Here is a 13,796-nt window from a genome sequence, read left to right on the forward strand (position 1 = left end):
AAGGTGCTTGCCCAGCACTGACATATTGATGACTTATCCGTAGGGTATATCATCAATATGAGATTGGTGGGAGTCCAGGACCCCTCTAATTAGTTAATTGGATGGTAACAATGTTAACAGAGCTGGAGCAACCACTAAACTATACCGAGCTGCGCCATCCTGGCTCCATACAGAATTTACAACTAGTCGATGCAGATTTCAACTGATCAGTGGTGGTGCCAGGTATAGGAACTAATCTGACACTGATGATACATTTTATGGAGAGCTCATTAGTAATTTAATCCTACACAACTATTTTAATCCAATGTTTCAAAAGACAGACATGTTAAAGAGGCTGTCTTACTAGATGTATGCATTGGTTATTCATAGGATAGGCAACAATTTTAAGATTGCTGGTTGTCCATCACTTGAGACCGCCACTAATCCAGTGTACAGGGGTCTGATGTGTGAATTGTGTGGCTCCTTTGAGGCTGATGGAGCAGTTATCTTTGCCATTAATGTAAAAGTGCATGTTTTGTCAATTTTATGGGAATGGCGGAGATAACTGTTCCATCAGCCTCATAAAAGAGAATAGAGTGGTAGCCACGTATGTGATACTACCATAATTATATATGCCATCTTGGGGCCCCTTTTCTTGTGATCGATAGGGGTCCAGGACTCAAACCCCAAGTGATTACCTATCCAATTGATAGGAGTTAAATATATGTAGTGGAACAATCTCATCAAGAATTCTTCTGGCCCAAGGTAAAGCTCTAGCGTGGTACCATGGGCATCACAGTAATATTTTGTGAAATTCAATAGATCTATCCCAATTGTAGAATCAAAAGAAAAACAATACAATAGTAATGTTCTTGGCCATAAACACAAATATTACACCAATCTACAACTTATATAGAACAATACCAGACAAGCCACAAAGCAGAGTTCAATATAGTTCTCAGATAATAATTAGGGAACAAAATGCGTAAAACCCTGAGATTATATAGCACATAAGCGGATTGGATGGTAAATAATGCTATACAGCCAGCACAAGTATCATCTAACGCCCATGCCGGCATCCTCGTACTTTCCTGCTCCCCTCCCCCAGCGAGGACATCGATTCCCTCACTGGTCTAGGCATCCTGCTGCTGTGGTCCCATCACTGTCCCATGCTGCTGCCTCACGGAGCGTGTGTAGACCTGACAGGCTGCAGGCCTCTGCCCGTAGGGCCCACCCACGGCCACACACCCTTTGTTAAAGGGCCAGCGTCCTTCTAACCCAGAAGTGCCTACCAGGTCACCTGGGAGGCTGCAGGTATTTAAGACAACTCTGCCCTATGAGAGTTGCCTGGGCAATGAGTTTGAGTTAGATTCATTTCTGTAGTCAGGTTCCTAAGCAAGGTGCTGCTGCCCATCTTATTGTGCTAGTTCTGTTGCTCATACCTGTTTGCATTACAGAGTGGTGCTGCCATATCCCAACCTGCTGCCACTGCTGCAGCAGTTACCCCGGCTGCCTACATGATAACCGCTGCCATAAAGTATTGTCCCTGGCAACCACAAGTATCCATATCGGTTGGCCTAAATGATACCCGTTCGTAAAAGTATATACCCCGGACGCTGCTGCTGTACCATCCATCTGTCCATCCATCCCGGACAAAATCTCGACACCAGCTGCTGCCGGAACCTAATACCAGAGACCATCGCTCCCGTACCCCTGGGGCCAACTGATGCAGCACGAGTCTTCCAGAGTGGCATGCGGACTCATATTAGCAACGCAACACTCTCACCTTTAGGGGCTTTGGAGAAGACCAGGCTCAGGTCCGCAGTCAAGCCCCTCTGGGTTTTCTGAGTGCTGCAGCCCAGTGGGTTCACTAACATCTCTGCTCGCCAGGCGAGCATAACACATTAATAACTGACTGGAGGTGTTGGTGTTTTATGTCATCATTAGTCCAGGCTGTTGGCACGATTTAGGCTTCTGTTGGCAATAGATGTCCTGCATTTGTTCAAAGAATAGGAGGCCACATACTTTTGGCCATGTAGTAGATACACTTATGGGAAAAAGGCCAATCTATATATATATAATTGCCTTATTCTGTCTGTCTGTCTTGCTCCAAAATGACGTCATTATAGTGACAATCGTCGTCACACCGCGCGAGCTAAAGAGCCTGCGACCAACGGCTCAGCTAACAGCCCGAACTACGGGCCGACAGGACGATGCCCAACACTTTTCCCCGCACCCACACGGAGCCCCAACTCCCCGGTGAGTGCTGCACCCCCGGGAGCCCACATCAGCAACCCAGCCGACACATACCCACCACTCACCTCCGCCCCCCGCACACATTACCCTACTCTGCTTCACACACCCCCGCACTCCGCCCTCTGCATGTATACACTGAACACACACACACACCTGGATAGTCACTTGACCCCAGCTATGCAGTCCCCGGCACTGACGTCCTCAGCGCCATGGCCCCGCTCGGCTCCACCCGACCGCACTCCGCCCTCACACACATTACCCCGCTCGGCTCCGTCTCCCCCGCCCTCTGCATGTATACACTGAACACACACACACACACCTGGATAGTTACCTGTTCCCAGCCATGCAATCCCCGGAATTGACGTCCTCAGTGCCATGGCCCCGTTTGGCTCCACCCCACCCGCACTCTGCCCCCCGCACACATTACCCCGCTCGGCTCCGCCCCCCCCCGCACTGCGCCCTACGCATGTATATACTGAACACACACACACACACACACACCTGGATAGTCACTTGTCCCCAGCCATGCAGTCCCCAGCACTGACGTCCTCAGCGCCATGGCCCCGCTCGGCTCCACCCCCCCCCACACTCCGACCCCCGCACACATTACCCCACAGGAAGGGGGCACATGTCAGGAGGTGGCTGCACCACGATGGGGACACATACCAGCATTGGCCACATCACAGCATCAGTATATTTTTACTTAACGTTACACTGTTCATGGCCTTCTTTCATTACATGGACATCATTAAACATTAGACTCATCTATTAAAACTGTTCCTTCTGTTGTTTGTCATTTTAAAACCAATAAACAATTATAATACTAAATTAAACCTAACCCATCCAGTCCATTCATTACATTATTCAATCTGCTAACCTACATACACATTCTATACTACCCGATATGTTCGAATCGGGCCACCTTCTAGTAAATAATATAAAAGCAATGCACAGTGACTCTGGTGAGTGTTATAAGGTCCCAAGGAGGAAAATACATGTAACTAATATACACTTTCTCATTTCTACGCCAGTTCTTACCAAGGGTGAAACTTTATTGAAAGAGATTTTACAAATGTTGTAAGTGTAATATACAAACTAAACCAACGCATTTCCCTTCATAAATAAATCCTCAAGCCACACAAATAAAGGAAAAATAGAATTTCATATTATTATGTACAGAAAGCCATCCATTGTGCAACATCACTAAAAACAAAAATATCTCAATTCTCATGGAATGTCCATTGCTGTTAAAAACATTGTAGACAAAGAAAAGTATCGGAAACACAGCCAAATGCAATGGTGAAAGGTAAACACTGGTGCCAACCTACAAGACATGTTAGGCCTTGATGGAACAGTATATAAATATTCTACTACTGTAAGACAATCCCCAATGAGGAGACATGGAATGGACACTAATTTCTGTAATCCGCACTTTACAAAAATAAATATATTTCATGTGGAAACATCATTGTGAATAAATAAGATTCCAAGACAACCATGTAACAAGTCATACATTAAATAATCACATATTCAGAGACAGTCAATGAGTACCTTCCCCCACAGTCTTCGTACAGGACCTGGTGTTGTGCTGTAGTGTTAGGTTGCTAAATAGTCCTGTAAAATCAGTCTCTCTTCCTCTTGGTTAGTTCCTCATACTGGTGCTACGAATAAAGCACAGTGGTAGTGTAAGGCTTCTTAGTGTCACAATTACTAATGCAGTTATGTACGGTGTCTCCGCATCACTACATGTAAGACACTACTTCCCTTTCTGTAACTTGTGCATACAATAAGTCCTCTTGGCGAGACCTGGCATGTGCCACTTGTCACACCACAGCAATACCCCACTATTCATATTTCAACAATTAGTATCTCAGTCTGGTTTTTCACCTCCAGATTGGGTGGGTATCCATGTAAGTACTTTTTGTCCCCCGTGTAAGGGTTGAATTGACCTCACATTGTTTAATGACGTGAATAGCTACACGAGCCACAGAACTAGATTTCTTAGATGAAATTTGGGATGTCCAAGCCTCACCCTTGAGTGGAGAAGCAACACAATGTTTAGAAGTTATAGAGGGGCTTCCATTGCTCTCAGATTTAGCAAAATCACTATTATTTGCATGTGAACTTTCCTTCTCCTTGAAGGGGCCCATATTTTTACCAGGGGTTGATTTACTTGCTCCAGCGGTAGAGAGATTTATTTTTTGTGGTGTTTTGCTGTCTTTACTCTCTTTTTGCACCGGTTTAGCTTGTTTAATGACAGATGGACTTACTGATCCCATGGCCAAGTCTTTGGTTAAAGGGAGTCTTCTAATCCCCAAATCATTAGTTTTTGCTTTCTTTGGGATGAGTCTTCCATTTCTCCCAAGATTGTTTTTGATGGCATCTCTGCTCTTGTGCTCCAGATTGTTCCTGTTGATTCCCAAATTGTTCTCAAAAATTGGGTCTACTCTAACACCATTGGCTTTTTCTGAGGTATTTTTTAATTCTCTTTTCCATTTCGAGCAAGGATTATGAGTTTCTTTCTGTACCACTGTATGGACATCCCTAAGGGACTTTGAATTATATTCTATGTACTGGAGACCTCTAGAGGCCTCATTTGGTGGGTCCACATTCTTCTCTTTTGACATTGCAATGTGTTCAATTGTTTCTTTCATTGTGATAGACTGTTTAGCTGATAATGGCTCCACAAGCTTTATCTTGGACACAAAACAGCCAGGCTGGGATTTCCGAGGTTTGGGAGCCTCAGATTTATTAACGATTTGATTTTGAGTGGATGTATCAAATTTTATTGGCATTGATGATGGACTGGATACCTGGGAGGCAGGGAGGACCACTGGGTGCCTCATGTTCCGCACCGCAGATTTTACTAATGTGTGTTTAATTACTTTAGCAGTAACATGGGTTGATGGTTTTGAACTCTTATGGTGACTTGATTCCGACACAAATTCATTTCCCTGTTTAGAAGATGTAAGGTCAGATGTTTGATCAGGGTTCTCTGATTCATTATGGCACAATATCTGTAAGGAATTATCATTTCTCACTTTATTTCCTGAAATGTCACTTACTGTCTGTGATTTCTCTTCAGCTACTGCTTGCAAGGAGGAATTGTATGCACGAGGCATGACTGATTTTGAATTGATTTCATGCACATGAGAGTTAGGTCCAACAAGACCTTCTGAAAATGTAAACGTCTTAGGGGCAGAATGGCAAAGTATTTGTCTGGGTAGATCTGGTGTTTGGGGAACGCTACCATTTGTGTCAATTTCTATTAATTTCTTAGGAACTTGAACTTTGAAATTGTCTGTTAGAGCTTCTGGTGTAAGATACATACGATTACAATGGGTGTGTGACTGGCTGACATCGTCACCATCTGAATGTACAGGTATTGCCTTTAGTAATATTTGGCTGCCACATTTAGGTGCTGGATGGGATGGGGATTCCTGGGACGATATGTTTGGGATATTCTGATCTGATATTTGGATTTCTTGTCCATGTAATGATTTTGATTGTTTTGGTGCCTCAAGTATTAAATGACCTTTTGAATGATTATTAAGTAATTGTACTGATCTCTGTTCTAGAGAGTCTAATGATTTACTCAACACATGAGTCTCTTTCGATGGTGAAAAAAATGTATCTACGAGGCACTTCATCTCAGATGGCTGTAATGAATGATCAGGTAACTCTGATATATTTTCCAGCTGGTTCCTATTATGTAGTATGTGCTGTTCGGCTTCTGAACATCTAGACCTATGGAGTGGTTGAGCAGAAGCGTCATATCCATATGTCTCGGGGAACACCTGGAAAATCTCTGTTTGCTCTTTTGATAATAACAAACTGACTTTTTGAAAGTCGACTTTGGCTTCTGAATGGTAAGAAGTACTACTTTTTGTAGCAGGTAATTGATAAAGTCTGTTCTTGCTTTCATTATTCACATTCTTTTGACTTTTATACTTCATCTGTTGCTTTAGAACACGCTCAGACACCTTCCTCATCTGGTCAGCACTCTTCTGGTCACAACGTTCCTCACCCTCGTCACCAAAAGATATAAAGGACTTTGCACTGTTACATCCTAAAGAACGCACTCTGCACACTCTTCTTCCTGCGGGTCGACATGTATTACGTAGATTCCTCTCCAGTGTAAGTTCAAGTTCATCTTTTGACTGACTTGCTTCCAGTGCACCACAAGTAGCCATTGAATGTCTTTTCTGTAAACGCTTTTTCTCCCATTCTTTCCGTCTTTGATCTTCCTGATCCCAGTGTTTATTTTCCTACATGAAAATTAATGATATCATGAGAGATGTAGGACAAGATTGTAGAAATATTTGCTTAGACAAAAACTTTCAGTGTTTCAGACTAAGCTAAACTACTGATTGTGTGTGTTACAAAACTTCACACCATGTTAATCACAAGCCCATTTGTCACCACCAGTGTTCATATCTTTCACTGAATACAAATGCACGGCACAATTTTCTGATTTATATTTTTTAAAATATTTAGAAAACCGTGTATCATTTCTGTTACACTTCTGAAATAATTGTTAGTCTATGTTGGTATATCACATAAAATCTCAATGAAATACATTTAAAGGGATTCTGTAAGCAGGTTTTTGCTACCTCATCTGAGAGCACACAAGAAAATAGTGGAGATTTAAGCATGTATAATAATGAAATCTTTCTTAGCAAAAAACAAGAAGATTTTTAAAAATACAAGAGTTGAAAGAGTTGAAAGAGGGGACGGAAATTGAACACCATCTGAGAGCAGCATGATGTAAGCAAAGATATCCTGAATCCAACTATGTATCACATAGATTACTGGATGCAGCTGTTCTGACACAATCTGAATTTTTAGGTTTAGTCATGTATCTGTTCTAGCTCATACCAGGCTCTCAATAGAGATTGTACATGGACTGTGAGGTGTCAGACTTCAGACTTCTCTGCACATGAGTTTATAGTCCTGTAATGATAAGGTTCCTGCAGCTTAAACAATCATAGCAAATAAACAAAAGATCGGACTGTGACAAAACAGGCATGCCTGAACTTTGTGTTAACCCTTGCAGCTTGCTGGCTTCAGCTTACATAGAAAAAACCTGCTGACAGATTCCTTTTAAGCTTGTGTAACGTGAAAAAATGTGGAAAAGTTGATGGGGCTATGAATACTTTTTCAAGGCACTGTAAATGATAGTTGGGAGTTGGGGGGTGTTAGAGATTTTGGCTCAGTGGCGTCTAGCTAAGCATCTAAATGAAGGAAAAATATTATCAAAAATCATAAAAATAGCAAGTTAACATTCTGTAGCTCCATCCTCATTCAATAACCGCCCAGATAACAAGCTAGCATTGCATGACTAAAATTAATCTCATGTTTCCTGTAACAATGGGAACGAGAAAATCTTTTTCACATGCGTGTTAAATGAGAGCGGTAGTATGACTGATCGAACAGATTATGATGAAGCAATAAGTCCGCCGTACTCTGAAGTGAGGGGAAGTGAGAGCCCAGCCGGGACTGCAGTTAACCCTTCTACCGTCTCTGAAAGTATTCATGTGATGGTCTGATGTGCCCATATACCCAGCTCCAATGGATGAATTCTCTTACTATTCAGAAGTATTCATTTACTATTATTATTAACTATAATGTGCATTTCTGGGAATCAGGGAATCCATAAACCAATTGTGGCTTGCTCAAACACTTGCTGTGTAAGAAAGCTTTTTACGACATCTGCTGCATACATTCGTGCCTCGTTCTCAGCTATCTTCATGTAATAGGGAATAGTAGTCTCAGTGGTGGGCACAAGCTGCCCCTGTGCAGGAACAATATATGGGCCCTCTACAGTCCAATAGCGTATCATAATGCTAAATTCAGTCAGGTTTGGAGGTAGAAATGCGCCCCTTATCTCCTGGGCTCCAATGATATGTCCGCCCTGGAGTAGTCTTCATATGTTGGGGCTTCTGGTAAGCAGAGGGAGCATTACATGAGCAAGTTGGAGGTGAACACTATGTGTGGAGTCTGCAATGCTGAGACTACTGAGCGGAAGTGGGGAAAGGGGCTATGTTGTGAATTATGAGGATAGGAGGGAAGACTATGGAAATTTGGAGGCCTTGCCATGACTAATAGGGGGTAGAAGACGATAACTACAGAGGGAAGTGTCTACTAATTCTAGCTGCCATGATTTTTTTTTACTATGTTGTCTAGCGAACAAGAAAACCGGAGAATGTGAGCTACATATTTGGAGTGTTTTCTTTCTGCCGCTTCTAAAAGACCAAGGAGAGGTGTCCGGCCACCAGCATACAAAATATCAGCAATGGATGTAGGAGACTGAAGAAGTACAGTATGTCAGTGCTGTGTATGATGATATCCACTCGAGATGATGATGTATATTTTCTGCTTTCTAAGAATCTGGATAAATAAAATATTTTCTGTGAATATAAACGATGATGTTCCAAATCATTGATATAAATAGAGATCTGAAAATCAGTGACAAACTCAGATACAGGGGAGCAGATCTGTCAAGACTGAGGTTTCATATGCCGGATTGTAACCTAGATCTTGCTGGAATAGGGTGCCTCTTAATGAAGTTGGGGAATCTTTGGACAGTAGATTCCAGCGACCATGTTCTTCAGTTTTCTGGTGTACATTATAGTACTTGACATGTGGTGTCATGCCTTTTTAGAATTATTTCCACTTTTTGAAAAAATGACAGGGCCGATGCAAAAAGGAGCAAATTCTACATGCAGGAAATGTTGCAACTTTTTGATGAAGCGTTTCTGGCATACAAGGGATGATACATTTCTCGCATAACTTTCTAAAATATTAAAAATAGATTCAGTTTAGAGAGACTTAATCTATGTGAATTGTGCAATGCTGTTATTTAGAACCTGATATATGCCTTGTTGGCTTTCCTACAACACTCAGAATAATGTCATGCATGATACTCACCATCAGCACCGCTCACACAAGGAGTACAAGCAGCTGTTTTCCATTTACTCACCTTGATGGCTAGCTGAAATTTTTGACAAAAGCAACTGAATACTTTACAGCATTCCTCCAAGTGAAATGTGTCTTCATCCTCACATAGAAATTCTCGTAGGCTCTGTCTAGAGACTTGCAAAGCCTCTATTTCCTTCTGAACCTCTTGGAACTGGTGATTGGCATACTAGGAAACAATACATTATCGTCACAACTTTATGCAATCATAAAGATTCTTTCTACAACGTCAATATATTCCAAAGACAATGAAAACTATGACTAAAAGGGTGGTCTAAAAGCAAAGCATCTTTCTCCTAACTTCCTATCTATTTAGTCTCATAATTTAAGCTATTTTCTAATATACTTGCTTTAAAAATTCCCTACCATTCCCTAACTACATTATCTAACAGCTACTATGTTTTTCTTTTATATTTCCTCTCTGATGACAAAGTGTCATCAGAGGCAGAGGCTACAGTCACTGTCACAAGCTCTGCCCCTCCCTGAAATGAAGCGTCATCAATGGGCGGTGCTGTCACTGCTGTGTCCCTGAGTGTCTTTCTTGTGCTGTATCTCCTTCCGTGCTCCGTGATGGGAGCAGCGTCTGGATTGTTGTAGTCTTATGAATAGTAATAAGCCAGCAGCAGAGTGGTGTCAGTGCCACCCAGCAGGTGACATCACTGGTCTCTGGCAGTGACACCGTTCTACTGCCAGCTTATACTATTCATAGGACAACAGTGGTTGAGACACTGCGCTTATTGCAGGACATGCAAGAAGATACTGCAGAAGGAAGACAGTGCACAGGGGATGATTGAGACTGAGCGCTAGAAAGACACTCAGGAACACAGCAGTGCCAGCACCGCCCACTGATGACACTTCATTTCAGTTAAAAGCAGATGTTGTGACAGTGACCCCAGCCTCTGGCCCTGATGAATATTTGAATATCCCAGTATGCACTAGGGTGCTCAAACAAATCATCAATTACAAAAAAAACAAAAACAGACTAGCTGTTAGATAGTATAGTTAGGGAATGGTAGACAATTTTTAAAGCAAGTATATTAGAAATAGCTTAGGTTATGGAACTAAATAAATGGGAAATTAGGATAAAAATGCTTTGCTTTCAGACCACCCCTTTAAGTTCTGGACATGGCTATTTACAGCTCTACACAACCTCTACACAAGAAGAAAGACATTTTGAAAGCAAGTGATAAGAAGTGCCATTTGCAGTTTACAAAAAGACAGGGTGGAAGCAGCATCATGCTGTGGAGAGGCTTTTCTTCAGCAGGGACAGGGAATCTGGTCACAGTTGATGCGAATAGGGATGGAGCTAAATACAGGGCAATCCTGGAGGAAAACCTGTTAGACGCTGCAAAAGACTTTAAACTGGGATGTAGGTTCACCTTCCAGCAGAACAATAACCCCCTAAACATACTGCCAGAGCTAAAAGGGATGGTTTAGATCAAAGCATGTTATGAATGTGAATGACCCAGTCACAGTCCAGATCTAAAGAAATTGAGAATCTGTGGCAAGACCTGAATATTGCTGCTGACAGACGCCTCCATCCAATCTCACTGGGCTAGAGATATTTTGCAAAAAGGAATAAGCAAAATTTCAGCCTCTAGATGTGTAAATCTGATAGAGACATAATCCAAAAGACTTGCAGCAGTAACTGCAGCAATAAGTGGGCCTACAAAGTATTGTCTTAAGGGGGCTGAACACAAATGTACGTCCCAATTTTTATATTTTTTAAAATATCTAGAAAACCATGTATCATTTTCTTTACATTTCACAAAACGTACTGCTAAGTGTTCATATATCACATAAAATCCCAATGAAATACATTCAAGTTCGTGGGTGTAAGATGAAGAAATGTAATAAATTTCACAGGGAATGAATACTTTTCAAGGCACTGTAAATGTGTCAGTCAGGGGGTTTAGTATTAGTTTACCTCTAGAAACTCCTCCATCTGCACTCTGAGCTCTTGTAGCTCTGGAGCAGCCAACGTCTGATGGATTGAAGCTATCCGAGACTGCAGCCGGTAGAACTCCTCCAGCAAGCCATCTTCAGACAACCTAGGAGCAAAACCAGATCTGGTCAGACACATAAATAAACCAATGTGTCTGTATAATTATAGCTCAAAAATAACTTTCAAGCTCTTTTAACCTCCAATAGAACAGAGAGGAATCTAAAAAGCTGGATCATAAGCAATGTACCAGCTCTGCTTCTTTCCACTTACCAGAAATAAATTATTTATATATATGTCGCTAACGTCCGTCATTCATTGTCAATAGAGTTAGTGGGGAGTCTGCCGCACCCTGATTTCTTACAAGGAAAAAATACAAGAATCAGCACCAGCATGCCTGAGAAAGACTTCAATAGCTGACGCCTCACATGGTTTATCAAAAAAGGTTCCAATTTTTTTTTGTATACTGAACTCATTTTTTTGCGTACTGCTGCTTCTTGCATTTTTTCCTCTAGATTTATTACCTAAGACGGTGTGGGAACCACTTATAAAAGTCCAATAATGTCTATTCCTTATTGCAATTTCATTGATTTCTTACTTGCTATAGAGTCTAAAGGCCACTTTACACACAGCGACATCACTAGCGATGTCGCTGGTGAAAGCACCTGTGCCCGTCGGTTTTGCATCACGGGCAAATCGCTGCCCGTGGTGCACAAAATCGCTAACACCCGTCACACTATTTACCTGCCTAGCGATGTGGCTGTGGCCGGCAAACCTCCTCCTTTCTAAGGCGGAGGTTCGTTCGGCGTCACAGCGGCGTCACTAAGTGGCCGCCCAATAGAAGCGGAGGGGTGTAGATGAGCGGCCGGAATATCCCGCCCACCTCCTTCCTTCCTCATTGGCGGCGGCCGCAGGTACAATGTTGTTCCTCGTTCCTGCTGTGTCACACATAGCGATGTGTGCTGCCGCAGGAACGATATTTGAGATTAGAACAACGTGTCAACGATCAACAATATGATGAGTATTTTTGATCGTTGGCGGTCGTTCGTACGTTTCACACGCAACAATGTCACTAACGAGGCCAGATGTGCGTCACGAATTTCGTGACCCCCAACGACATCTCGTTAGCAATTTCGTTGCGTGTAAAGTGGCCTTAAGACTTCACAGAATATGTATCTTATGTCAATAAGATCCTAGAAATTCACTGAACCAAAGTCATAGAGGGAAACCGTATGACTGGTTCCCTATAAAGCGTAATAGCCTCATATAAAAAGTCAGGTTTGAAATTAGTTATACATTCTCACAATCTCATATTCAAGAGGTTTCCTCAAGAGCCTGCGCACCCATCTTCTCAAAACCTTTTAAGTTTAGCTTCTAGAAAAAAAACTCTTTTGCAGAGATGAGTGAAACTTTACCTTTCCATAGGTTTTGCAAAAAACTGATACAACTTAGATACATTCCCGAACAGTCACATATAACATAAATAACACTCAACTTCCGAAACCAAAAATCAACATGCTGGAGAGGTTGCGATACAATAGGTGACATTGTTCATATTTTCTGGAGTTGCTGTAGAATCAGAGGCTTTTGGCTGAAAAAATAATAAATCTCATAATGCACTCAAAATTAAGGCTATCCCCACAATTAGCTCTCTTATCGATAGATTCGGATGCAATAAACATACAATACAGGGCCATCGTAATCCATATCCTTCTAGTTACTAAAGTTGTACTGGCAGCATGTTGGAAATTCGACAAAAATCCAAACATTTACGATATAATAGAAAAAATATCCCTTCATAGGTTCTACGAAGATAAGCATGCACTGATTAATAACTCTAGGAACAGACTTAATAAAAAATGGGACCCATGGACTGACTTTATTAGCAACTACGCATACAATTTTAAATCTAATCTAGTTCTAATTCTGTTACCAAAGTAATACATGATGCTTAAACTATTGGTTTGATTATGTCATAGCTTTTACTAATTTTATTTGTTTGTTTCTTCTTTTGTGTATGTCTGTATTTGTGTTTGATGAAAACCTAATACAAATTATTGAATCATAAATAACACTCAACAGAGCAATGTCCATTTTTATTTACCAAAGTTGGAAGATAAGAGGAGAGTTAAGAAAGGACATATTTGTTTCCTGGAAAGCTGATTAACAAAAAATATCAATCCACAAAGAGAAACAAAAAAAAATGCTGGCACTGCCGCAAACACACTCTTCTGTGCTCAATAATCCACTCAAATGTCCTCGTCATACCCCGTGGTGCACAGCAATTTTAGGGTAAGTTGACACAGTGCGTTTTTCGCGGCGTTTTTGCGCGTTTTTTGGGTGCGTTTTTGGCTTCAAAACTGCATGACTTTGCTTCCCCAGCAAAGTCTATGAGTTTTCATTTTTGCTGTCCGCACACAACTTTTTTTTTAAGCTGCGTTTTTGAGCTTAAAAAAAAAATGGACATGTCAATTCTTTCCTGTGTTTTTCTGCGTTTTCCCCCCATGTAATGCATTGGAAAAACGCAGAAAAACGCAGATCAAAAACGCAGCAAAACACAGCCAAAAACGCACCAAATCGCGGTAAAAACGCATGCGTTTTTTGCCGCGGGTGCGTTTTTGCGCTTTTAGCGGCCAAAAAC

At 41.7% G+C, this 13,796-nt stretch overlaps 1 protein-coding gene across 1 annotated transcript in view; it reads right to left on the bottom strand.

Moving 5' to 3' along the window:
• Window positions 1-3,266: 3,266 nt before the first annotated feature.
• LOC142251297 (uncharacterized) overlaps window positions 3,267-13,796 on the bottom strand; it is a 126,716-nt gene continuing 116,186 nt past the window's right edge. The window contains exons 10-12 of the mRNA XM_075323957.1: window positions 11,141-11,264; window positions 9,218-9,382; window positions 3,267-6,503 (exon numbers count right to left, since the gene is read on the bottom strand). Of these exons, the coding sequence (XP_075180072.1) occupies window positions 4,119-6,503; window positions 9,218-9,382; window positions 11,141-11,264 (2,674 nt within the window). The 3' untranslated portion in view covers window positions 3,267-4,118. The remainder of the gene's footprint in view (window positions 6,504-9,217; window positions 9,383-11,140; window positions 11,265-13,796) is intronic.

This window comes from Anomaloglossus baeobatrachus, chromosome 9 (genome assembly GCF_048569485.1).
Source record: "Anomaloglossus baeobatrachus isolate aAnoBae1 chromosome 9, aAnoBae1.hap1, whole genome shotgun sequence".
In the NCBI taxonomy this organism is placed as follows: Eukaryota; Metazoa; Chordata; class Amphibia; order Anura; family Aromobatidae; genus Anomaloglossus; species Anomaloglossus baeobatrachus.